This window comes from Mus caroli, unplaced genomic scaffold, assembly GCF_978045245.1.
Source record: "Mus caroli unplaced genomic scaffold, Mus_caroli_1 scaffold_7, whole genome shotgun sequence".
NCBI classification, from domain to species: Eukaryota; Metazoa; Chordata; class Mammalia; order Rodentia; family Muridae; genus Mus; species Mus caroli.
The window spans coordinates 77,377,328-77,402,996 of record NW_028227262.1 but is presented as its reverse complement, the minus strand read 5'-3'; the positions used below and the strand labels follow the sequence as shown (position 1 = coordinate 77,402,996).

The following is a 25,669-nucleotide window of genomic DNA, read 5'->3' as shown; positions in this document are numbered from 1 at the left end:
GATGTTTACATTCTGATTCATTTTGTTTTTAGTTTGGGTTTTTTGAGACAGGGTTTCTCTGCATAGCCCTGGCTGTCCTGGAACTCACTCTGTAGACCAGGGTGTCCTCCAACTCAGAAATCCGCCTCCCTCTGCCTCCCAAAGGAAGTTACTTTCAAACTCTCTAGCAGCTATTATGAATTTCCTCTCTGGCCACATCACTTGTTCTCACTGCTGCTGCATCTGGCTGTTTCCTTGGCACCTTATTGGCTCTACTCTATGCTAAGGAGCTGCTGTTATGAGAGAGAAAGAGTGGATGGGGAAGGAGCCTTAGGTCTAGGGCATTAGTGGAATTGTGTGTGGTGTCTTTCATTCTTGGTCTTGTTATAGATAGTTGGAAATGTTAAATAAGTTAAATCCTCAGTGAAATGTTTTTGCACTTTCTCATTTGTCAGTAATGTTAATATTCGTCCTTCTTCCTTCCTCCTTCCTTCCTTCCTTCCCTCTCTCCATCACTCCATCTGTCTCTGATACATTTTGCCATGTGTAGCTCAGACTGTCTTTGACCTTACTGTATACACTGTAGCTCAGGATGGCCTTGACTTCACAATCCTTCTGGCTCAGTCTTCTCAGATATAAGATTACATGTGGATTCATGTTCTCTACTCACTTTTCATTCTTCTGACATATGAGTTCATTGATTAAGTTAGGTAATTAATTAGGTAATTAAGTTGATTTGGTTTAGGTAAACTGAAAAAAATTAGCATCTTGGCTTTTGCCTCTTAATTTTTCTTTAAGCCTTAGAATTAGAACTATGTATGCATGTGTACTTTTTTTTTTTTAAATCAAGGATTAGAGCATAGTCAATAGATGTCCAAAGAGGATAACATTGCAGGTGACAGTCTCATTTCTGTATGGTCGGTCTACTGCTGTCTGGTCTTGTATACATACTATTAAAAAAGCCTAGCCCAGAGCCAGGTACTACATTTTCTCTCTTCTCTCTTGCTTTCTTGATACCTTGCTCTTTATATTAAGCTGCAGTTTGATCTCACTTTCTTGGTATTTTTTGCCATTATTGGCTTTCTTTACTTGTATGCACATGCCTACCCTTGATGTTAAAAAAAAAAAAAGGAGGACAGCCTTTAACATTTGGTGTTTATTTCTTGTGTACTTTTGTGGGGAAACTATTCATTCTAAGCCCCCTTTTGGGTTTTTTTGTTATGTTGTTGTTAATTTGATTGATTTTGCTTCTTTGTTTTGGATAGAGTCTTTTTAAAAATTGCATTTATTTATTTATTCATTCATTCAGTGCACATATATTTGTATGTGTCGGCCACAGGTACCATGGCAAGGATATGTGGAAATCAGAGACAGCGTGTGAGTTGATTCTTTATTTGCACCATGTGTGTTCCAGAGATTGAACTCAGGTTGTTAGGGTCGCCAGCAAGTGTCTTTCTTTATCTGCTGAGCCATCGGCCTTGCTTTAATAAGGATTTGCTGTATAATGTGTGGTTATCCTCCTGCCTCTGTCTCTTGAGTGCTAGGGTTACGAACAAGCATTACCACACACAGCTTTTTTTGTACATTTTTATTGGTATGTCTTCTTTCTCTTTGATTTGTTATTTCCTTGTATCTTGGATATATGAGTTGTTATGGGTTTTTCTCTTGCTGAGAAAGTGAAAATAGGCACCTTTTTTTTTTTCTTCTGGTGAGTCTGTGATTTTTATAAAGTGAAAAAGCTAATGATTATGCTACATGTATACCCTTCAGAATGGTCTAAACCTTTCTCTATTTGATTTGTTAGCCTTTCTAAGATTTTTTGCCCCCAAACAACCTTTAATTTGGAAAATTCAGACATTTATAAAAGTGAAAATAATGCAGTAAGCTCTGACAGATCACCATCTGTTTGTATTTTCTTTTTCTTTCTTTCTTTTTTTTTTTTTGGTTTTTTGAGACAGGGTTTCTCTGTGTAGCCCTGGCTGTCCTGGAACTCACTTTGTAGACCTGGCTGGCCTCGAACTCAGAAATCCTCCTGCCTCTGCCTCCAGAGTGCTAGGATTAAAGGTGTGCACCACCACGCCTGGCTTGTTCTTATTTTCTTAAAGATGTATCATTTGTTTCTTTTTTTATCTGTGTGAGTTCTTGCTTGCATATGTGTATGTTTTATGCCTGATACCTGTGGAGGCCAGAAGAGGTTGTTAAACTGGAAGTACAGTTAGACGGAGTTCTGAGCTGCCGTGTGAGTGAAAGGAACCAAAACCCTTGTCTCTACACAAGCAGCAAGTGCTCTGAGCCATCTCTGTAACTAAGTTCCCATCCGTACCTCCACTCCCGTACTTTTAAGAGAATTATGCCTTCCTAAAATTGGGTCCTGTGTATAGTTTATTTATTTTGTTGTTTTTGTGAATTAATTGTGCTGGAATACTTCTAGGAGAAGAATAGAAGTTTAAAGTCTTTTGTAAGGAGGATGGTTTTTAACTGTTCTTTCCTTTTTCAGCTCTAGCCAAGAGTTTAGAAGATGCTCTGAACCGGACTGCGTCTGTCACTCTGCAGACTATTACAGCCCAGAATGCTGCAGTTCAGGCTGTCAAGGCACACTCCAACATACTGAAAACAGCCATGGACAATTCTGAGGTGCGCTGAGGAAGGAGTGACCTCTGTAGTAGACAGGTTGCATCTGTCTTTGTGATAAAGGCTTTCTTACAGAGTAAAGACAGTCTATGATGATCTTCCTCCTTTTTCCTTCTGTAGCTTTAAGTCTGAATCTTCTTACTGTGTATTTCAGACTAGCCTGCATTAAGGAGGCCAGACTGGCCGTGGCTTGCAGTGATCTTCTTACATAAGCTTCCTAAGTAGGGATGTCACAGGTGTGTGCTAGCTGAGAAAACCTTCAGATATGCTTTCAGTGAACCACGGCACTGTTAACAAACAGTGTGAGAATGCAGGGGTTTGGTTTTTGAGACAGGGTCTCATGTAATTCAGGCTGATACTAAGTTTATGATGTAGCTGATACATAAGACTTACTACTAATGTCATCAATATAATTTTTTAATTTTTAAAGAATGGGTCACATTTATTTATTTTACACATATGAATACATTGTAGCTGTCTTCAGACACACCACAAAAGAGGGCATTGGATCCCATTACAGATGGTTGTGAGCTACCACGTGGTTGCTGAGAGTTGAACTCAGGACATCTGAAAGAGCAGTCAATGCTCTTAACTACTGAGCCATCTCTCTAGCTCCCGTAATTTTCAAATTTTAAAGTGTTTTCATTAAATTTAAATAAACTGCTTTTATTTAATTTTATCGTTTTGCTTGAGACAGGGTCTCATATATCACAGGCTGGTAATGAACTCACTGTAGCTGAAGATGAACTTGTTTCTGTCTACTTGAAAAGTGCTAAGATTACTCAGTGTTTACAGTCTCATCTGGCTTGAGTCTAGATTTGCTTTTTCTTACTGCCTCCACCTGGCTTTTTGTTACCTGTAAAAAATATATATCTATCTATTTATCTGTTTATCTTTTTATTGTTATTTTTTTTGAGAAAAGGTTTCTCTGTTTAGCTCTGCCTGTCCTAGAACTCTGTAATCAGGCCACCTTGTACTCTGCCTCTGCCTTCCAAGCACTGAGATTAAAGGTGTGTACTGTCATCACCTGGCCCAGCCAAACATTTCTTTCAATAAAGTTTAAATTTTCAATATTTTAGAATGATATGAAATTTTAAGAAATAGTAATAAAACTCCTTCTATAGCACACACATTTTAATGTTTATGTTAGTAACTTCTGTTAAACACTTAAAAATAATAATTTTGATTTCAGAATTATTACTGGGACTCAGTAAATTTCCTTTACAATTACCTTTGAGTTTCAGTATGTGGAAACATATCTCAGTACCAAATTATTTAGACTAGAGTAAGCATGTGAACTATAACAAAAAGGCTGAAGCTCAAGTGAGTTTGCCAGCTGTTACTGTGTTCCAGATTCAGGCATGATGCACTGTGTGTCGTTAATCCACCAGAGAGTTGGATATGACTTTTAAGAGCTCTTGTCTGCTCCTCTGGAGGTCCTGAGTTCAATTCCTAGCAAATATAGGTAGGTAGGTTGGTATAACCATCTATAATAGGATCTGATGCCTTCTTCTGACATGCAGGTGTACATGTAAATACAGTACTCAAATACATAAATAAGCTAAAAATAAATATAAATAAATTCTGGAACCCTTAAAAAGTGGCTGGTCATGGTGGCAGACCTTTAATCCCAGGCAGAGGCAGGCTAAATCACTGACCAACCTGGTCTACAAAGTGATTTCCAGATTAGCCAGGGCTGTTACACATAGAAACCATCTCGATAAAAACAAAATAAATAAATAATAAATAAATGAAAGAAAAACATTTAAAAGTTTGAAGTTCACAGGGGAAAAGTGTAGCTATCCTAGTTTAGTCAGCAAAATGGAAAAGCAGTAGTCATTCTCATTACATGGGTGTGGGAGGGCTGGAATGTCCTTGGTGTCAGGGCTGCACTGGATGAGTGGTGTTGAGAGGGACAGCAGTTGGTGGCTTTGGAGTAGAGCAGCACAGAAGAATATTGCCCTCTAGGGAAGGTGCACAGCTGACTACTGAAAACCCTTTACAGAGCAGTTCATGAAAAGGAGGGGTTAGGCCTGTTACTACAGAAATCTGTGCACACAGTTTTCAACTGTTTTAGACACTACATTTAAAAAATAAAATGCATTGAACAAACCTGTTTTTATTTCAGTTTATTTTTTGGTTTGAGACAGGGTCTCCTGTAGCAAAGGATGGCCTGGAACATGTTATGTAACCGAGGGCCTTCACTTCTGCTTCTCCTGTCTCTACACCTTGATTGTTGGATTTGCAGGCATGTGCTACCATGTCTGGTTTTATGTGCTGCTGCGGATGGAACCCTAGGATTGTGTATGGTAGCAAGCACTCTACCAATTAAACAATATCCCTAACCACATTTAAAATTTTTATTTTACTTGTTCTGAGATAGTCTTACTGTGTAGCCCCCACCCATTTGAAACTTATAATCTTCCTGTGTCAGCATACCACTGTGCCTTCCCATGGTCCATTTTTTTTAAATTTTTTTTTTTTAAAGATTTATTTATATGTAAGTACACTCCAGAAGAGGGAGTCAGATCTTGTTACAGATGGTTGTGAGCCACCATGTGGTTGCTGGGATTTGAACTCCAGACCTTTGGAAGAGCAGTCGGGTGCTCTTACCCACTGAGCCATCTCACCAGCCCGGTCCATTTTTATAGTTTTTTTTTTTTTTGTATTTCTGCTTTGAGGGGATAATATCTCACTATGTGTGGTTATCTTGCCTAGAACTCACTATGTACACCAGACAAACTTGTGATCCTTGTGCTTTAGGTTCCTGAGTATTCAGATCAAAGATGTGCCACCATGCCTGGTGTATCTTTATAAATGTTGAAAACGCATTTCAGCTTCTGGTTGTCTTAGTAAAGCTGTGTGTAGACCTGTGATCTATAATATATAACACTTTTTGTTATTGTGTGTATGTATGATAAGTGTGCATGAGTATGGGTGTGTCCATGTCATGGTGCATGTATAGAGGTCAGAACAACTTGAGGAATCAGTTCCTTCCTTCTGTTGAGCCAGTATTTCTGGTTCTTGTCCGTATCTTCTCTAGGCTAGGTACCCCACCAGCTTTCTGATGATTCTTCTGTCTCCTGTCTCTGGGTAGGAATGCTGGTATTACAGATGCATGCCACTGTGCCTAGCTTATTTATATAGATTCCAGGAATAAAATTCAGGTTGTCAGGTTGTATGACAATCTCTTTTATCTGCTAAACCATCCTTCTGGTCCCCAAGTTATTTTTTATCAGAGGAGTGCTGGGAAATAGCTGTACTTGACTTAACTCTACCTGTTATGGGCTCTTTCTCTCTGGACCTCTGTAAGCCTGAATTGCCTTCAACCAGGCAGATACATCTTTGTCATTTATGTTTACTCTTTACGAGCCTATTAGTTATGAAGAATTTTGTAATAAAGGCAAGGTTCATGTTTGCATATTGCATTGCAGTACTTGGATATCATTTGAAATGTTTATGCTCATCAATATTAAACTGGGGTATTTATTAATCTCATCACTATACCTTAGTTACTATTTTATATAATTTTAAATATTTTTCAATGTGTTATAATGTAAAGGAATTTCTTCATAATGTTTTGGAGTTAAGGATTTAAAAATACTTCTGAGAAGCTTATTAGATTGTCACAGATGTCTAGTGCAGTGAAAGTTATCTCTATCTTAAGAGCATTGGCTTTTAAGTTCTCCATTGGTAATTGATATGCCCTTAAAATGGAGACCTTAGTAGATGCCAGTGGGAATGTTGCCTGGAAAATTGGTGCTGAAAGAGAGTCCTGAAGTCGGTTGTGTTGTCTGATCTTAGAATGCCCTATAACGAGCAGGCTGGCTAGACTCATGCATAATATTCCCCCGGAATTTAATGGCACAGAATTCTGCATTCATCTTGACCTGTTGTTGTATGAGAGCGATTATGTTTACATAACTTAAAATTTTGTTTAGATTGCAGGTGAGAAGAAGTCGGCCCAGTGGCGAACAGTGGAGGGTGCGTTGAAGGAGCGAAGAAAGGCAGTTGATGAAGCTGCCGATGCCCTGCTCAAAGCCAAGTAATTATTCATGGACTTTAACAAGTAATTAGGGCCTCTCCTGGTGACATTCTTTGGACTGGACGTTCTCTGTGCTGTCTTTTTATAAAGACATTTCTTTTTTTTCATTTATATGAGAAAAAAAAAAAAAAGCAGAGAAATCCTTCCCTCACTTCACCACAAGTGTGTGCTCAGAACTGGCCCCAGGAAGGTTTAAGAGAATGAACTGTGTGAATCACAATTAAGCTAAAGTAAAATGAGTAGAAATTTATATAAAGGAGCTCATATAAAATTCAGGTTTGCATTGGATTGTTGCTTAGAATATGTGTCTACACAGTTATCACAGTATAGATAATTTCCAGATTTTAGTGAGGATTCTCAGAGTAGTTATATCAGAATTCAGAATATATATCATAACCATTTGCCAGCACTACAAAACCAGTTAATTTATTGACCTGTCTGCAACTTTGATCTTTTTTCCTACAAATTGGCAAAACCTAGTATCTTAGTTTGCTTCCTATGTCAACATACAAACTAGTATCTTAGTTTGGTCATAAAGGCTATGACCAAAAGCAGCTTAGGGAGGAAGGGGCTAAGTCACAGCCCATCATTGAGGAAAGCCAATGCAGGAACTTGGAGGCAGAACTGAAGCAGAGGCCATGGGGGAATTCTGCTTACTATTCCCCATGGCTTGTTCAGCCTGTTTTCTTAAATGTATCTATCTATCTTTCTTTCTTTCTTTCTTTCTTTCTTTCTTTCTTTCTTTCTTTCTTTCTTTCTTTCTTTCTTTCTTTCTTTTTTCCTTTTTCCTTTTTCCTTTCCCTCTCCTTCCATCCTTCCTTCCTTCCTTCCTTCCTTCCTTCCTTCCTTCCTTCCTTCCTTCCTCAATCAGGAAAATTATTCCCAGGCTTGACTGCAGGCCTATCAGATGAGAGAATGTTCTCAGTGGAGGTTTGTTCCTAGATAACTCTAGCTTGAGTCAAGTTGACAGAAAACACAGCTAAGTTCAGACATAGAAACTGACAGAGGTCTCTTGTTCCGAAGCCTGAATTGGCTCATATTCCATGACCTGAGGACATTCATGTGTTACACTCACTTCAAAACTCTTTAATAAAGGTAGTTACAATTATATGGAGCCTTTATATTTTTTTCTTTTTCTCCACAGAGAAGAGTTAGAGAAAATGAAAACTATAATTGAAGATGCAAAGAAAAGAGAGATTGCTGGAGCCACCCCTCATATAACTGCTGCAGAGGGGAGACTTCACAACATGATAGTTGATCTGGATAACGTCGTCAAAAAGGTATGTTTCTTTAGTCTTTGTAATGTTTTATATTTTAAAGTATCTGTTAAAGTATTTTTAAGAATTCAGGAAAATGATTCTTACTATCTCTTTTAAGTTTTTTATTGTAAAGTATTCATTATAAAAGTATGGGGCTGGAGAGAAGGATCAGCACTTAAGAGCACTTAACAGAGGTCCTGAGTTCAGCTCCCAGCAAATACACGGTAGTTCACAACCATCTGTAATAGACTGTGATGCCTTCTTCTGTCATGCAGGCATACATACAAATAGAACACTCATATACATAAATAAATAAGTCTTAAAAGAAAAGTATCATTTTTAACTACTTTTAAAATTTGTGTCAGATGGCTGGTAGCAGCATAAGGGCACTTGCCTCTAAGTATGATGATCTGAATTGGATTTTAGGGGTTCAGTTATTGGAAAGAGAGAACTGATTCTCTCAAGATGTCCTCTGATGTCTACTCACATACTGTGCTGTATGAATACACACACACACACACAAACACAAGTATAACATGCTTTCACAACACAAATTGTATTAAAAAGACAAGTTAGTTTGTATTTTCTGATCTTCAGGTTTCTGTGTATTGCTTGTAACCCCCAGCTAGACTGGTTTCTTAAGAGTGTAGATGGTGTCTTTTGTTCCATTTAGCCAGAGACCCCTTGTATCTGCTTAGGTCCAGGCTGCTCAGTCAGAGGCAAAGGTGGTATCTCAGTATCATGAACTTGTGGTCCAAGCAAGAGATGACTTTAAAAAAGAGCTGGACAGTATCACTCCAGACATCACTCCTGGATGGAAAGGGATGAGTAAGTACAACTGATTGCCATTTTCTTTCTGGATCTTAGCATCTAATCAACTAATATAAACCTGCTTCAACTCCAGTCTTTAAATCCCAGTACTTCTATGTCTCGATCAGTGCATAGGTGTTATTTTCTCTCTGTCACACACAGCAGGTAGAATACATTAATTCCTGAAGTTCTAATCATGGTGAGCAGAAGTTCCTCTAGTGCTTAATTCTATGATTCATGATTTTATTCTGATTTGCTACTCAAAAATTAAAAGTGGAGTCCGAGTGATTTTTATTTATTTATTTATTTATTTATTTTGGTTTTTCGAGACAGGGTTTCTCTGAATAGCCCTGGCTGTCCTGGAACTCACTTTGTAGACCAGGCTGGCCCTCGAACTCAGAAATCCGCCTGCCTCTGCCTCCCAAGTGCTGGGATTAAAGGCATGCGCCACCACACTCAGCTGGGTCCGAGTGATTTAAAGTGATGTCTTAACATTAACTCTGTTAAGATATGTATGTTTATATACTTATTCAAATCATTTGGTATTTAAAAATCTTTGGAATGGATTAGTTAAGGCACACTTGAGAATTCTGTTAGTGACCCCAGTTCTTCCAGGTTGTTCTCAAGTTCATCACTGTTCTGTTTCAGCCTCCCAAGTACTGGGGATTACAGGCATTCACTGCTGTGCCCACACTAGCTGGAAAACCCATTCTTGTGAGATTATGAAATTGCCTAAAAGTAGTGCTATGATGCCTAAGGGCAGAGAAGTTAGTTAAAAGGTAGTTACAGAGCCAGGCATGATTGTGTATACCTTTAGTCTGAGTCTTTGGGAGGCAGCAAGCAGGAGGATCCAGCCTGGGTTGAATCTAGTCTGGTCCACATAGTGAGTTCTAAGACAGCTTAGGGTTACATACTGAAATCTTGTCTCAAAAGCATAAAGTTAAGATGCTACAGTCATCTGAGGGTGAAGTGATAGAGGCCATCTAGTGTGTATACCCAGAACATTGATAAGAGTAGGAAGATACCAGGGACCACTTGTTTAGCAATTGGTTTGGAGATGTGTATCCTCCTAACCCAGCATTTCAGCTCCTGTGTATTTGCTTAAGGAAACTCCCAATGTACATTAAGGCATTATTGTAGTAAGAGCACAGAATTTGAGAGTAGAGGCGTAATTTAGTGGTCAAAGACTATCTAGCATGCAAGAGGCCCTGAGTTGGAGCCTCAGCATTAAAAAAAGGTAAAAAGAGCCTGGTCTGGTAGCACATGCCTTTAATCCTACCATTTGTGAGGCAGAGGAGGTGTGGATCTCTGTGAGCTTGAAACCAGCTTGGTCTATATCTCAATCAAGTTCCAGGACAGCTATGTAGTAAGACCTTGACTCAAAAAAAAGGGAGAAAAGTGGCAAGAGGATTAGGCTAGAGGGTCTTGCTCATTGTCGAGCACTTGGCTAGTATGTACAAGCCCTGAGTTCAGTCCCCAGCACCACCGAACAAAAAAGACAATAAACTTTGAAATAGTGAAATGTGCCTTATGTGTATCAGTGCAAGTGACCTGGTATTGTCTCTTTCCAAAGAGAAGACTTGGTGGTATGGATACCTGCTGTCAAAACTGGTGACCTGTGTTCTATCCTCAGGACCCACGTGGAGGAAGGAGAGAACAGATTCTCAAAAATTGTTCTCTGACCTCCACACAGTATGGTATACCCAATCCAAATAAATAAATATATGTAATACTTTTAAAAAAATATTTAAAAATACAGAATAGGTTGGTGCTATTGTGAAGTTTAAGGACCTGTAAACTAAACAGTTATTGATTTATATCAAGTATAAAAGCGAGCTTGGGGTCTAGAGAGATATTCAGTACTTAAGAATACTTACTGCTCTTTCTGAGGACCAAGGTTTGGTTCCTAGTCCTCACAGAGTAGCTGTTGTGAGCAACTCCAGTTTCAGGGGATCTAATGCCCTCTTCTGGCTCCTGCAGGCTCTTGCATGCACACAGTGCTCATAAACTTGTGCAAGCACACATGTATTATACATAAAAGTAAACAGTATTTTTGAAAAGTGCTGTGGACTGATAACCCCAAAGCATGTCTCCTTTGTTGCTTATGTACTATAGCACATACTATTATATTATGTTTATGTGCCCTGTTAATCATCTTTTACATTGTCTCAACTTTGTTTTTCCTTTGACATAGAAGCAGATTCTTTTAATGAAAAATTCCTTGAATTTAAACCAAGAGGTCCTTTTTTCTTTTTTAAAGATTTATTTATTATATGTAAGTACACTGTAGCTGTCTTCAGACACTCCAGAAGAGGGCGCCAGATCCTGTTACGGATGGTTGTGAGCTACTATGTGGTTGCTGGGATTTGAACGCAGGACCTTCAGAAGAACAGTTGGTACTCTTAACCGCTGAGCCATCTCTCTAGCTCCCTAAACTAAGAGGTTCTTAACAAGCTTCATACTAAAGACAGATCTGCCTGTACAAGCCTATACACCCATGTGTTTGAGGATGCTGAGGCAAGAGGATTGCAAATTCCTGGGCTACAGTGTAGATCTGTTTCAGAATTAAAAAGTAAAATTTGATTGGAGACATAGCTTATGTTCTAGCTCCAGAATTGCCAGGGGGAACAAGAGAGGCAAGTCACTGAGGTTGGCAGCTGTCTCCTCTCTTATCACGGGTTCCTTAGGGTTTGAAATCATGATAAGGAACATCATTTAAACTTCAACATTCAGAGTTTTTGGTTTAATTTTACACAGGTTAAATGTAAATTTAATGTTAAGTTCCCTGTAATGTTTATTTAAGAAGCTTACTGTGATATACTCCCAGCTTTCAGGAGGAAAAAAAAAAAAAACCAGAAAGGTAACAGAATCTGAAAAGACTTTGTTCCAAAATTGCCTCTAAAGAAAAATGTTAATTCTAGAAGTATTTGACAGTTGGAAGTGGCCTACCACTGGAACCTAGTACTAGGACGGAGAAATATTCTGTAAATTAGTTCAGTTGACAGTAATCAAAGAATTGTGTCTCCTAGTAAAGTGTTTAGATGATGTGCAGATGAGACAGTGACAGATCCCTTCTAACTAGAGCAGCCCTTGCTGTTGGTGATTCTCCTCTTGGAATATTACAACTTCCCTTAGAAATGCTGTCTCTAGGTGGGCCTGGTGGCTCATGCCTTTAATCCCAGCACTCGGGAGGCAGAGCCAGGTGGGTTTCTGAGTTCGAGGCCAGCCTGGTCTACAAAGTGAGTTCCAGGACAGCCAGGGCTACACAGAGAAACCCTGTCTCGAAAAACCAAAAAAAAAAAAAAAAAAAAAAAAAAAAAAGAAAGAAAGAAAAAGAACTGCTCTCTCTGACTCTGTAAATATAGGAACTAAACATTTTGCTTTCTAGAAACCTCTTTTCTTGGTCTTTCTGGATGTTGCTATTTAATGATGGCTAACCAAAGTGCGTGCTTTCCTTTTTCAAACTATTCTTCTCTTTCTTTGTAGGTATTTCTGACCTAGGTGAGTAATTATGTATATTTTATGTTTAATGGCACTTTTTGAGGGGGGTGTTGAAATAGTGAACTCTTTCTGGTGTGTGTGTGTGTGTGCATGGGCGCGAGTGTGCTACCCATCTAAACTATAGCAAGTAGAACCTGAATGTGTCATAATTCTCAGTTGTCATCCATAGATAATCAAGAATAATTGTGTTAAGTGTAAGGCTTTAAATGTGAGGTATGTATCTGTTTATATACAATAAGGTCTTTGTTTTACTTGTTATTTCAAAGAGCTTCAAACATTAAAGAGCAAAAAAAAAAAAAATACAAATAACTCCCATGGATATTTCACCCAACTTTATCAGTTATCAAAACAATGCCCAGTTTTGTCTCATCTGTTCATAGCCTTCATGTCAAAGCAGACTCCATGTATATCTTTTTCCTTTTAAATATTTTGAATGTTTTTTTTAAAAGACAATCAGAATACTATTATTATGCTTAAGGTTTTATAATTCTCTAGTGCTGTTAAATATGCAGTGCTTAAGACTTTTTACTTATAGTATTTTTAATTACGGTATTTAATTCAAACCAGGATTCAGAGATGTCCCACACATTGAAATTACTCAATGAGTCTCAGTGTTTGCTTGCTTATATATTTTGCTTTTCACTTTTTTTTGATGAATTGATCATTTATCTTACAGACTTGCCCATATTTGTATTTTATGGCAGGAACCTTCCTTCATTCTTAATCTCTAGTAAATGTTGGAATACTGTGGAGTGTGAAATTACCTCCCCTTCTAAAACAAACAAACCAACAAATCGCAATGAGTGAGTGTATGTGTGCATAACTGAGTGTTTGGGCATGAGTAGTAAAAGGAGCATGAGTGATCCCATTGGGTATCATTGATCACAGATTACTATTCTAGGTAGTGTGCATTCAAGGAAAGGAACAAACAGATGGAGAGATAGCTCCGTGGTTAAGAGCTATCCAGAGGACGGCTGGTTCATTTCTCAGCACTCACTTGGAAGCTTACAACCATCTGTAACTCCAGTTTCAAGGGATCTGGTGCCTCTTCTCTGGCCTCTTAAAACAGTAGACACACATGTGATGCACAGACAGATATGCAGGCAAAACACCCATACACAGAAAATAAAAATACTTGTGTGTGTGTGTGCGCGCGCGCGCGCGCTTGTTTTTGGGGGGAGGAGGGGTAGGGAGTGTGTCTGTCAGTGTACTTGTGGCTCAGAGGAGAATTTGTGGGAGTTGGTTTCCTTCTGAATATTTGTTAGGGCTAATCATAGTTCTACATAAAATGGCATATAGTAGTGATTGTGTCTACAAGCTGTCTTTTTAGAAGTAAAGTTAGTAAATTAGAAAGCCAGGACATGATGAGTTCAGATTACACTGATTGGAGTTCTTAGAAAGAGCAGCGTATGCTGCTTCACACTTATTAAGACTCACCCATTATTTTGCTTAGAATTGATAGTGCTTTAGTTGCTGGATAGTAGTTTTTAGTTGCTACTTTGACTGGAGGATTTGAATTTTGTGTTAGCTTCTTTCTGCATTATATTTTCAGTGACAGCACTAACACTTTGATGTTATCTGTTTAGCTGGCAAGCTCTCTACTGATGACCTGAACTCACTCATTGCTCATGCCCATCGTCGCATTGATCAGCTCAACAGAGAGCTAGCACAACAGAAAGCCACAGAGAAGCAGCACATTGAGCTAGCCTTGGAAAAGCACAAGCTAGAAGAAAAGCGGACCTTTGACTCTGCAGTGGCAAAAGCATTGGAGCACCACAGAAGTGAAATTCAGGCTGAGCAGGACAGAAAGGTAGTGGAGGAAGAGAATGACCTTACATTTGAAGTTAACCTTGTTTGTTCTGTCACTGCCTGCTAGTAGTAAATATAATTTGTGCCAAGCTATCATTAGAGTGGTGTTTAGGTTTTTTTTTTTTTCTTTCTTTTTTAAAGATTTATTTATTTATTATGTCAGTGTTCTGTCTGCATGTATGCCTGAAGACCAGAAGAGGGCACCAGATCTCATTATAGAAGGTCATAAACTACCATGTGGTTGCTGGGAATTGAACTCAGGACCTCTGGAAATTGAAGGTGTGATTATTCAAAGGGAAAGAGATACCTCTGTTCACCATTTGTTTGTTTGTTTATTGGGGTGGCTATGTTTTTGGTTTTGATAATTTTGTAATTATATTTATATACAGAAAACTTAGTGTGCATTTAACCAAATTTAGTGGTGAGTTCTTTTGCCTTTTCCTGCTTGGCAATGGGAGCCTCAGATTTAGGACCGAGGACGTTGCCTCCCCAGTGGCGACAGATCTCATCATATCTGTCATTAAAATTGGTCCTAATAGCTTCCACCAGCTTAGGCAGAGCACCCTTGTCTTCCGAGTTAACCTGTGTAAAGGCAATAGTGGTGCATGTCTTCCTGTGCACCAGGCACCCCAGCCTGGCCTTTCCCTTGATGATGCAGTAGGGCGCCCCCATCTTTCGACACAGGGCAGACAGGAAAACTACCAGCTCATTGGGGTCTATGTCATGGGCAATCACTAGCAGCTGAGCCGCCTTGTTCTCCACCAAGGTGGTGACTGTGTTGACTCCTGCTCTGAGGACAGGTGGTCTCTTAGTTGGGATGTCCCCTTTGCCAGCAGCTTTCTTCTCAGCACAGGCCAGTAGCTGTTGATTCTTTTCTTGCTTGGTCTCTGCCCTCTACTTGTGGGCAAGCTTAAGCCGCTGAGTAGCTGTTTGCCTGCCCAGGGCCTGGGCGAACTAGTTAATGGCAGGAGGTACTTTGGGCCGCTTTTAGAGGATGGCTCTTTGCCGCTGCAGCCTGATGAAGCGGGGCCATTTGATGAAGTGTGTTAGATCTCTTTTGGGCTGGATGTCCTGCCCAATGCCAAAGTTCTTGGGCCTTTTCTCAAACAAAGAATTGATCATCTTTTTGGCCTCCTGTTTCTTGACGGTGAGGGCCGGGGTCACCTTCTTCCCCTTGGTCTTCTTTCCTTTGGGCATCTTGCTTGGCTGGTGGAGAGAGCTTTTGGTGGCTATGTTTTTTTATCAGACATGCACTCAGGGACTCTTACAGTCAGTCTGCATCCACAGTTAATTCCTGTCTTTTTTTTTTTTTTCCCCTACCTTAATCCAATAGTTTCTCAGGTTCTTGCTGTGTAACCAGGCTGGCTTAGAACTCACAGCAGTCTCCTCTACTTTTGTTTATTTAAAAATGGCACCTTGTTACTTAGCTGTGACTGACTGATAGGAACAAACGGCTATAGTGCTACCTTATCCTGAGTTCTGGGTTTTCAGTATAAGCGCAAAAGTCCAGATTCTTAAACAACACCCAAAGACTCTTAATGTTATACTTGCCTTCTGTAAGTACATTTATTTATTTATCTATTTATCTATTTATTTATTGAATCTTGTTTAGCTTTTGTTTTTGGTTTTCTTCTCTGTGCAGTGTCTTTTTGTATTTTTCACTGGGATGTTTGTGCTGTGTGCTCCCAGCCTGGCTCTTCTCTTTAAACCTTAGTTCTACACTTGGACATCACTGTCTCAGCAACACCCCTCTTTCAGTTTTAAGCAGCATGTCTGGGTCAGTTTCTGCTATATTGCTGTTTTCAGTGAAAGTGGGCAGAGGAGGTTAAGTGTGAGTTAGGTATTTAGAGTGGGCATCCTGCTCACATTCACTCTCGGAAACAAGTGTCCCTGCCTCAAGGATCTGTGTGTGCATTGTCTGAGCAGTCATGTATCCAAGAAGACAGTAGGTTCTGTCCAGCACGGGGCTGGTCTTAAATGGACTCATTGTTCTAAATCTGAGAAAAGATGAGTTTGTGTTCAAGGTAGTTTATGTCGATGTCTAGTATACCCATGAAAATAAGCTGCTGGTTTCAAAGAAATGTGTTCAAGTGTACCTTTTAGGTACTAATTTTCACATTGATTTCTCTAAGTTGGCACTGTCACCATGCAAAAAGGTGGGAACATGAACATGAGCAGTTATGGTTACACTGGGTGTGTACCCAGCTTAGAACTAGCTAGGTTTCTTTGCTCTACATTCTGGAATAAGTTACTTCCTGTGTTATGTGTGAATCAGCAAATAATGGTGTTTGTTTCTGTGTTGGGGGCCACATGGCAGCATGATGGAAGGAAGCACAAGTTTGGAGGCCAGAGAGACCCATGTTTGAAGTAGGATTTCTGTGTAGCTATGTGACCTTGTTTCAGTTGCTTTTGGGTGTTTGGCTTTGTGGCTCTTGTTAAAGATTAGATAAATGTATACACATGCCTGGCACATCAATGGAGTTGAGCTGATGCTACTGTTATCTTACTGACTAGTCTCTCCCATTCCCTAAATGTGCATATGGACATTTGAGAGCTGCCCATTGCTGTGCTTGGTTTCACAGGTAGAAGAAGTCAGAGATGCCATGGAGAATGAAATGCGGACCCAACTTCGACGACAGGCAGCTGCCCACACTGATCATTTACGAGATGTCCTCAAGGTGCAAGAACAGGAACTGAAGTATGAATTTGAACAGGTGAGGACCTGTGGTGAGGCTTCCGCTCCTTCCTCCCCGGGGCCTCACACATGTTGCCTGCTCTGTACAGCTGCACCACATCCTTACTTGGCCTTTCTCCTTCATGTGTACTCTGAAGATAAGAATAAAGTGTTACCTCGCTTTGGTGAAATAGGCTTTTTGTTAGTTATAAATTACAGAACTAGTTCGTTTTACATCAGCCATGCTGTGTTCATGGTCAGGTATGTAGATCTAATAATATGTGTGGGTTGCGATACAAAAAATGTCTCATTTTTAAAAGATTTTTATTTTCTCTATATAAATGCTTACTGCATATATGGGTGTATACTCTGTGCTTACCTAGTGCCTACAGAGGCTAGAAGAGGCAGATCCCCTAGAACTGGAGTCACTTTGTGAGTGCTCTAGGAAATGCTCTTACCTACTGAGCCACCTTTAGCCACCCCAAATTACTTTTTAAAGATGGCAGTCTAAAAGCTTAATGAAAAGCTTTTCTATGTCGTATCAGAAAATTCAGAAACTTATGGAACATGAGTCAGAGCCAGGCATGGTGATTCACGCCTTTAATTTCAGCATTTGAGAGGCAGAGACAGATGGATCTCTGAGTTTAAGGTCATCCCAGTCTATAGCGTAAGTTCCAAGACAGCCAGGCCTGTACAGTGAAGCTCTGTCTTGAAAAACCAATATGACTTGATAAAAGTTTGAAACCTTATATACAACATTGTAGCTGTTTTGGTTTAACATTTATTTTACATATATGAGTATTTTGCTTCCATGTATGGCAGTGAATTACATTAGTGTCTGGTGCTGGAGGAGGGCAGAAAAGGGCATTGGATACCCTGGAACGGGAGTTAGGATGATTTTAAGCTGCATCAAGACTGCTGGGAATTGAACCTGGGTCTGGGTCCTCTGCAAGAACAAGTGTTCTTCACCACAGAGCCATCTCTCCAGCCCCTTACAAGCAGCTCTTCTGAAGTTTTTATTTGTTTTAGATTGGTTCTTCCTGTATAGTCCTGGCTGGCCTGGAACTTGCTGTAGACCAGACAGGCTTGGAACTCTCTTGCCTCTCTGCCTCCTGAGTGCTAGAATTAAAGGCGTGTCACCACACCTGGTTATAATTTGAGATATTAAAGGCTCCTTTTTTACTTCAAAGTTAGTAGTTTCTGGAAGACTAGCATGTAGTTAGGTGGCAAGCATGGTGGTAACATTAGATTTCTGTACACTGTCTGTTTTATTTCAGGGCCTGTCTGAGAAACTGTCTGAGCAAGAATTAGAGTTTCGTCGTCGCAGTCAAGAACAAATGGACAGCTTTACTCTGGACATAAACACTGCCTATGCCAGGCTGAGAGGGATTGAGCAGGCTGTTCAGAGTGAGCTCCCTTCATACGTTACGGTCTGACCTAGACAGTTTCTCAGGGTACTCTCTTGTTAATAATGGGGGCATAGAGCCACTCCACTTTACGATGACACTCCATTCTTGAAGAGTTGGTCCCAGACTGGACAAGTTTAAGTGTAGAGTTTTGAGAAGAAAATGGGAAAAAAGAGGTTCCAAAAAATTAAATTGTAATAACTTATAAATGACATAAGATCACCGTTTTCAAGGCATTTTCCCTCATGTATTGAAAGGTTATATGGAGGTGTAGTGATGGTAGTTATGGTGAGACCTGTGTATGCCACAACAAGCACATTAATAAAATAAGGGGTTTCTTTTTTGGTTTTGTTTTTTTTTATATTGTCTTATGACAATAAAAGTAAGCACAATACTTATTGAACATCAAAGTCTATTTTAGTTCATTACATTTTTTTGTTAAAATGCTTTCAAATAATTTACCTTTTACATAATATGAGTATGTTGCCTGCATGTATATAAGTACACCACATGTCAGCCCAAGGAGGCCAGAAGAGGGTGTTGGATCCCCTGAGATTAGAGTCACAGACAGTTGTGAGCCACCATGTGGGTACTAGGGACTGAACCTGGATCCTTTGGAGGAGCAACCAGTGCTCTTAATCTCTGAGTCCTCTCTCTAACTCCTAGTTCATTGAGTTTTATTTGAAATCTTTGTGGTTTGGTTTTTTTCCTTGACACATTTCTGATGGCCTTAAAATTCTTGGCCCACAGCTGGGCAGTGGTATTGCATGCCTTCAATCCCAGAACTCAGGAGGCAGAAGCAGGCAGATCTCTTTTGAATTTGAGGTCAGCCTGATCTACAGAGTGAGCCAGGACTGTGAAGAACAACCATATCATTTGACTGCCCCACCTCCAAACACTAAATATAAAAAAATGCCTGAATTAGACAGTGCCATGTGTAGTGCCAGATGCCTTTAATCCTAGCTCAAGAGGCAAAGATAGGCAGAGAGTGATCTACGTAGCCAGGGCTACATAGTGAGACCCTTTTGCCAAACAAGATAGAAAACTGGCAAATGTGACTGACGTTTGCATACTCTGGATTTTACAGGAAGGGAGGGGTTCTTGGCTGTGGTGTGGACTTGCAATCTCCCAGTTTTTAGTGTTAGTAGAATCAGGTCCTCATCAAACAGTGTCATCTCTTGTTACTTGACTGACTCTGGCCAAGTTAACAAGACCTGTTGGATGTAGTGTATTGAAGGTGCATCTGGTGTATGTGTTCGAGGAAGATAGAAAAATATCTTTTTTTGCTTTATTTCATTTTATTATTATTATTAATTATTTTTTTATTTTTTATTGTAGGTCATGCAGTTGCTGAAGAAGAAGCCAGAAAAGCCCACCAGCTCTGGCTTTCAGTGGAGGCATTAAAGTACAGCATGAAGACCTCATCTGCAGAAATGCCTACCATCCCATTGGGGAGTGCAGTTGAGGCCATCAGAGTCAACTGTTCTGATAATGAATTTACCCAGGCTTTAACTGCAGCCATTCCTCCAGAGTCCCTGACCCGGGGGGTATACAGTGAAGAGACCCTAAGAGCCCGTTTCTATGCTGTTCAAAAACTAGCCCGAAGGGTAGCGATGATTGACGAAACCAGAAATAGCCTGTACCAATACTTCCTTTCCTACTTACAGTCCCTACTCCTGTTCCCACCTAAGCAACTGAAGCCCCCGGCGGAGCTCTACCCTGAAGATATAAATACATTTAAATTGCTCTCATATGCCTCCTATTGTATTGAGCATGGTGACCTGGAGCTGGCAGCAAAGTTTGTCAATCAGCTCAAAGGGGAGTCCAGAAGAGTGGCACAGGACTGGCTGAAGGAGGCCCGAATGACCCTAGAAACTAAGCAGATAGTGGAGATCCTGACTGCATACGCCAGCGCCGTAGGAATAGGAACCACTCAAGTGCAGCAAGAGTAAGGCCTAGGAAGAGTTGTGTAATGTCATATTTCATATCAAAGAAAATCAGCATTGGTATCTGCAGGGTTTGCAACAAGGGTCCCAGAATTGTCCAGAAATGAGCAGGTTCCAAGTCCTGTGTGAGATGTTAACACCTGTTGCATTTACCGTCCTTACACTGCTATCATGCCAATGAACTCCAGGGGCTTTATTTGCAACTTGTGTAACACTTCCTGTTTTTTAGGTTTTACTGATCAGGCTTGTGAGCCACTCAAAATAATGTTTGTGATCCCTACTATTGATTCTGCCCTTGGAGCAAACTGAATAAAGCAACACAATGAAAACTGAGTACTCTATCCCTTTTCAAAACTGCCATTTCCAGTTTGTTGTGTGAGCAGAAAGCTTCCTTGAGAAGCAGCATCAGTGGTAGGAACTTGTGGCCACAGTTTGGGGCTGTGAGCTGGGTAACCTGAATGAAGTCCAGGACCTGCTGCTTTGCCTTTGAGGGTTTGGGTGAATGGGTCCCCTCCTGACAGTCACAATCAGGAGTGGTGCAGAAGCCAAATAAATGCCAGTGTGTTTATAGTTGGGAATCTAGCACTCAGTGATTGAGAGGCACAGGAAATAGTCTGCCTCCCACAGGAAAAGTTGTTTGTTGTACTGGGATCCAGCACACATGCATCTGTACCTCTCCTCTGAGTTCTTGAGCCACCATTCTCCATTCCTGCTGTGGTGCTGCTTCCCAGTACCTGAAGGTCATGAGCCTGGAATCTGAAGAAAGGGATTGAATATGTTTTTTCCAGTTTCAGCCAGACTGCCTGTGAATCCCAGTTTGTCACAGTTGCCACAATGCAGACATAGTAACAAATTCTTACACTCTGAAGACTACCATCACTACAACATCTTGCCAGTTTTTTACATTTTTTTTTGTTGTTGTTGAGGGGTTTGTGTTTGTAAGATTAAGGAGGACTTTGCAGTTGGAGCAACATAGCCACAAAGCCCGAAAGCAGTTTTCTGCATCGTATTTCTATAATTGCACACCTGCAGCCTCTCAGTATGGGTATGTTACCCAGCTCGTTGCACAGTTCTGACCTTGTCCTTTGGTTTGCTATACACTGTTCACCCTGGGCTATTGTTCAAACTCTATCTCCATTTGGAGCACCTGCATGTGGATTGCCCTGTTTCTGACGATAGAGGCAGTGGGCTACCTGGGGTGGGGCTATGAAGATTTTACTCAAAGGTAATGGAGTACTACCTCACTACTCCATCTCTAAGGATAGGATAAAATCTCAGAAGTACATTAATTTGTAATACTTAAAATGTGTTTGCCATGTAAACTGTGTAGTTTCTGTTCTAGTCACAAGAATATACTCGATTGTAAGGAAATCCAGTTTTTCTTGGATCCCTGAAAAGCTTTTTTCACATGTCACTACGTCATTGTGGTTCATGCTTACTTACAATCAAGTCAGGCCAGACTGGGCTACACAGATGCTGTGTCAATACCCCCTACCAGGGTCGGGGAGGACATAAATGATGTAATTCTTTAAGCTCACCGAAACAATGGATTGTTTTAGTTCTGAATCAAAGTAATGTAGACTTGAGAATTTATTTTTTCTGTATGTGTGTACATGTCCTCCAATTGGTTTTTGAGAGTCTTTACTGGTCTGAAATTCATCAAGTAGACTAGGTTGGATGGCCAGTGTTCCAAGCATATGCTATTGAGTCAGACGTTTTTGGTGGGAGGGGACCTGAGGAGAGGGTTCTTGTGGGTTCCAGGGATGAGCTCCAGCAGGTTCTGATGCAGCACTTCACAGTCTGAGCTGTCTTCCTAGCTGCTGGCTTTCAGATTTTGGTAAATAAGACAGTGGCTTTCACAAAGTACCTTTATTATATTGGAAAAGGAAGGAGACCCCTGCTTAGCCCAGTCTTTGTCCTGCTCATGGCTTGTTCAGATGTTCTCAGTAATTGCTAAAGTGAAAAAGGAGAGTTGAGTTCTTACTCCATTTCAAGGAAATGGAAGCTGCAAGGCTCACACTGTAGTTTAAAGTGCCCCGCTGTCAGGAGGGACATAGTGGGCTTCATGAAAGCATCTCCTTTAAACTGCAAATAAAAGCACACTAATGCCACTGGAATTGATGGACAGGTTCACTCACCTCACACCTCATCCTGATTGCTGGGGGAAGTGTTCAAACTGGGTGTAGTGGGGATGACTGACCCTAGCTATGGAGCTGGCAACAGGAAAATCAGAAATCCTTTGGACTAGACCTTTTTTCCCCCCTTGGGGGGGGGGAGGGGAGGGGGAAAGCCAGCAGATGAAAACCAATGAGCTATGCCATTCTTCTAAACAGAATGCTGGCTTTTGCCTCAATGATTTTTTTTTTTTTTCAAGAAGGGGTTCTCTCTCTGTAGCCCTGGCTGCCCTGGAACTCTGCTTCAACGATTTGAGTTCCCAAATCAGTAATTAACCTGCAGTAGAATCTTTAGAAATCTTTTAACACAGTACACTGAGTTAACTTACATCCTTTGTTCTCTCAACAGGTTCTGGATAAAAGTCTTCAAATCCCAAATGAGTAATCCTACCAGTTTCAAAGTAACTTGCTTGAACTCAGTGCAGAAGAACAGGTCATCTCCATTAATATAAAAGGCAAATAAAAAGGCTTGATTGGTAGGAAGCCTATCTTCATGGGGTTCAGTGGTCCAGGCTTCTTGCAGTCTGAGGCATATAGGAGGCAGGGAGAAGGTGAAGTTTAAAGAGTTCTGGATGGTTATAAAGTAATATCTAGTAGAGGGGACGTAACTATGAGAGTGCATCCCATTGATACAAGGTTGAACTCCTTAGAAGTAAATATCCTTTACTCTTGGCTACTATGAGGTATCAAGAGTATTACTATTAAAATGTGCTGAGTTCTGAATCCTTGGAAAAGTCCAGGTCAGGGTCAGGTGTGTAGTACTCTTTAATGTTTTACTGAGTCTGGCAGGTTTTAACCATGTCCTTCACATGACTATACCAAGTCAATATACCCTTTTCTCTGGTAAAACTACTTTTAAAGACAACCATTCTATAAAGTGAGCACACAGAGCGATGATCTCCGTTATCCTGATCAATGTTTCTAGCAGTAATGCTGCCTTCATCTTGGTACACATAGCAATCTGTGTATGTGATCAGAGTTTTAGGCAATAGGTTTGGATCTTAATCTGCTTTATTAAGAGATTCTGGTACTCTAAACCCCTAAAGAGGTTTCAATCCCTGGGGTTTGAAGAAAAACACTTTCCAAAACAAATAACAAAAAGGAAAGGGAAGTTATACAAGACCACAAAACCACAGAACAATCTTGAATATATTTCTTCTTGACTTCATGCTGAGTGTAGGGGTTTTATAGCAACTATGGTTAAAAGAAAAAAAAATTGTTTGAGACAGGGTTCCTTTGTGTCTCAGTCAGTCATGGAAAACTGTAGACTAGGTTGGCCTTGAACTCAGAGGTATGCCTGCTTCTACCTCTGCTAGAATTAAAAGCATGGACCACTGTCACCTGGCTCCACACAAGATTTTTAGACCAATGGGGTCTTGGTAGCTTAGGTGGCACATAACCATTAAAGTCCATACTAAGGGACTAGAGAGATGACTTAGTAGTTTTGAGTGCTTGCTGCTCTTGCTACTACAGGTTCCCAGCTTACCTACAACTGCAGCTCCAATGGATCAAGTGCCCTCTTGTGGCTTCTGTGGTTTGCATAGTCCTTTCTCCCGTGGTTTCTCTGGTCCTGTTACAGGTTGGCCAGCTAGAGCCTGTCCCAATGTGCTTTGCACTGCTGGGGAATTAAACATGATCTCATGCATACTAGGTGTATTGTATCAATTAGTTCTATCACTAGAGCCCCCAGTCTTATAAAAGCTGCTGCTTTTTAATATAGGTGCTTGCATGTCACTGCTGATACCTCTTTGAAGCAACATACCCGCTCACTCTCCAAGGCTTCTCAAACCTCAGTTCTGAGCTAAGTGTAGTAGTTGGTGCCTTTAATCCCAGATTGAAGGAGGCAGAAGCAGGTGGATCTGCATTCAAGGGTACACATATTGAGAATGTCTAAAGAAAAATCTAGCCTTTGATTCTAACTCTATTGGATGTGAACTGTAATACCAAAATTTATCCCAAATCATGAATTGAGCCAGACTGTGGCACATGCCTTGAATCCCAACATTTGGGAGGCAAGAATAGGCAGATCTCTGTAAATTCAAGGTCAACATGGTCTACACAGAGAAATCCTGTTTCAAATTTCAAGAAAATCTTCTCATACAAGCACAATACCAAAGCTGGGTATGGTGTCACACAGCTGTCATCTTGGCATTTAGGATGCTGAGGTGGGTTGCTTGCCCTTCCCAGCCAGCACTGGGTTCAGTGGAAATGTCTAAAAAAGTCTAAAAATAGACAAGTGAAAATAAGGGGTCTCATAGTAGCAAAAACCTATTAAGTATCATTTAGGAATGTAGTGCTAGAGTAGTATGGTGGGTTGTATGTAGATCTACAGCAAACATCACTTATAGAGACTCACACACTATGAAATGGCCAACATTAAGAGTTCTGTAGAACTTGTGCAATCCGATGAATAAGGAATGGAAACTAATGAAGCAGCAAAAACTAAACACAGAATTGAGACAAAGATAAAACTCGAGGCATAGCTGAGACAGTAAAAATTAAGAGTGGTGGTTAACTTTGGCACAGGAAATGTATGACTTATTGACTGGAGATGAAAGACTATGATGAGACAAACACAAACAGCTGATATTATATAGGTAGCCCTAATCATTCTCAGTTGAGTTCATGGCTCAGTAATGATTTGTTAAGATGTTAAGTTACACATATCAAGTGGATTAGAAAGTCCTTTACGTATTCACACCCAAGGGTTTTCTTCATCTGGCTTCAAAGCGATGTTAAGTCCTGGGTGGGAAGAGGCATACCAGAAATGCCACAAAGGCACTGCTACCCACAGGTACAGTTGCCAATGGGCAGAGGTGATAGCCTTTCTGGCAGCCAGCTTATCCTAATTTACCCTCTGTTCCTTACCAAAATTGCTTTGTAGGTAACTAGTCAACTGGCATTACATCCACCCCTCAACCCCACATCACTCCAATGCCTTAAGATCCTGTTTTGTAGGTGAGTAGGACAAGAGTGTCAAAGTTTTTGAAGATGAAGACTGGGCCCTAGCCTGAGAATAGATAAAAATACCGCACATATCTGTAACCATGGATGCAGGCAGGGCAGATGAAGCTGCTTCTCAGTGCAAAACCTGAGAGAAGTGAGTGCATGGGCTGGTGAAACCTGCAAACCGCAAATTTGTAACTCCTTTCCCTTAGTATCGTTTACAAGAAACACCAAGTTGCTCAGTGGCAATATACTGTTATGACATTTCATATCCTTTTGTCATTACTAGCCCTCTAGATCTCTTTGAATACCTACTTATAAAGAAAGTGCCCACACAGACCGAAATGTTTTATGGCAGTGGGGTGGAAATGGATGACCTCATGTTCTTAGGCAAGAGCTGTACCACTCCTATCCCCTAAACATTCTTGGGTACTCTAGTTAGAAGATGACAGACTGTGTATGTATGAAACTTAGGTGGATTCCCAGAGC

The 25,669-nt window shown here is 40.4% G+C and overlaps 1 protein-coding gene across 10 annotated transcripts in view; it reads left to right on the top strand.

Annotated features, from left to right (window-relative positions):
* Window positions 1-20,393, top strand: part of Immt (inner membrane mitochondrial protein) — a 46,844-nt gene extending 26,451 nt beyond the window's left edge. For 6 of the 10 annotated variants that reach the window (XM_021164272.3, XM_021164271.3, XM_021164274.3 and 3 more), the window contains 9 exons: window positions 2,477-2,613; window positions 6,552-6,655; window positions 7,800-7,935; window positions 8,613-8,742; window positions 12,211-12,225; window positions 13,812-14,035; window positions 16,617-16,748; window positions 17,986-18,115; window positions 19,453-20,393. In XM_021164272.3, coding sequence (XP_021019931.1) covers window positions 2,477-2,613; window positions 6,552-6,655; window positions 7,800-7,935; window positions 8,613-8,742; window positions 12,211-12,225; window positions 13,812-14,035; window positions 16,617-16,748; window positions 17,986-18,115; window positions 19,453-20,066 — 1,622 coding nt within the window. In that variant the 3' untranslated portion in view covers window positions 20,067-20,393. The remainder of the gene's footprint in view (window positions 1-2,476; window positions 2,614-6,551; window positions 6,656-7,799; window positions 7,936-8,612; window positions 8,743-12,210; window positions 12,226-13,811; window positions 14,036-16,616; window positions 16,749-17,985; window positions 18,116-19,452) is intronic. The other 4 variants (XM_021164273.3, XM_029478145.2, XM_021164270.3 and 1 more) reach the window with 1 other exon arrangement.
* Window positions 20,394-25,669: the final 5,276 nt, after the last annotated feature.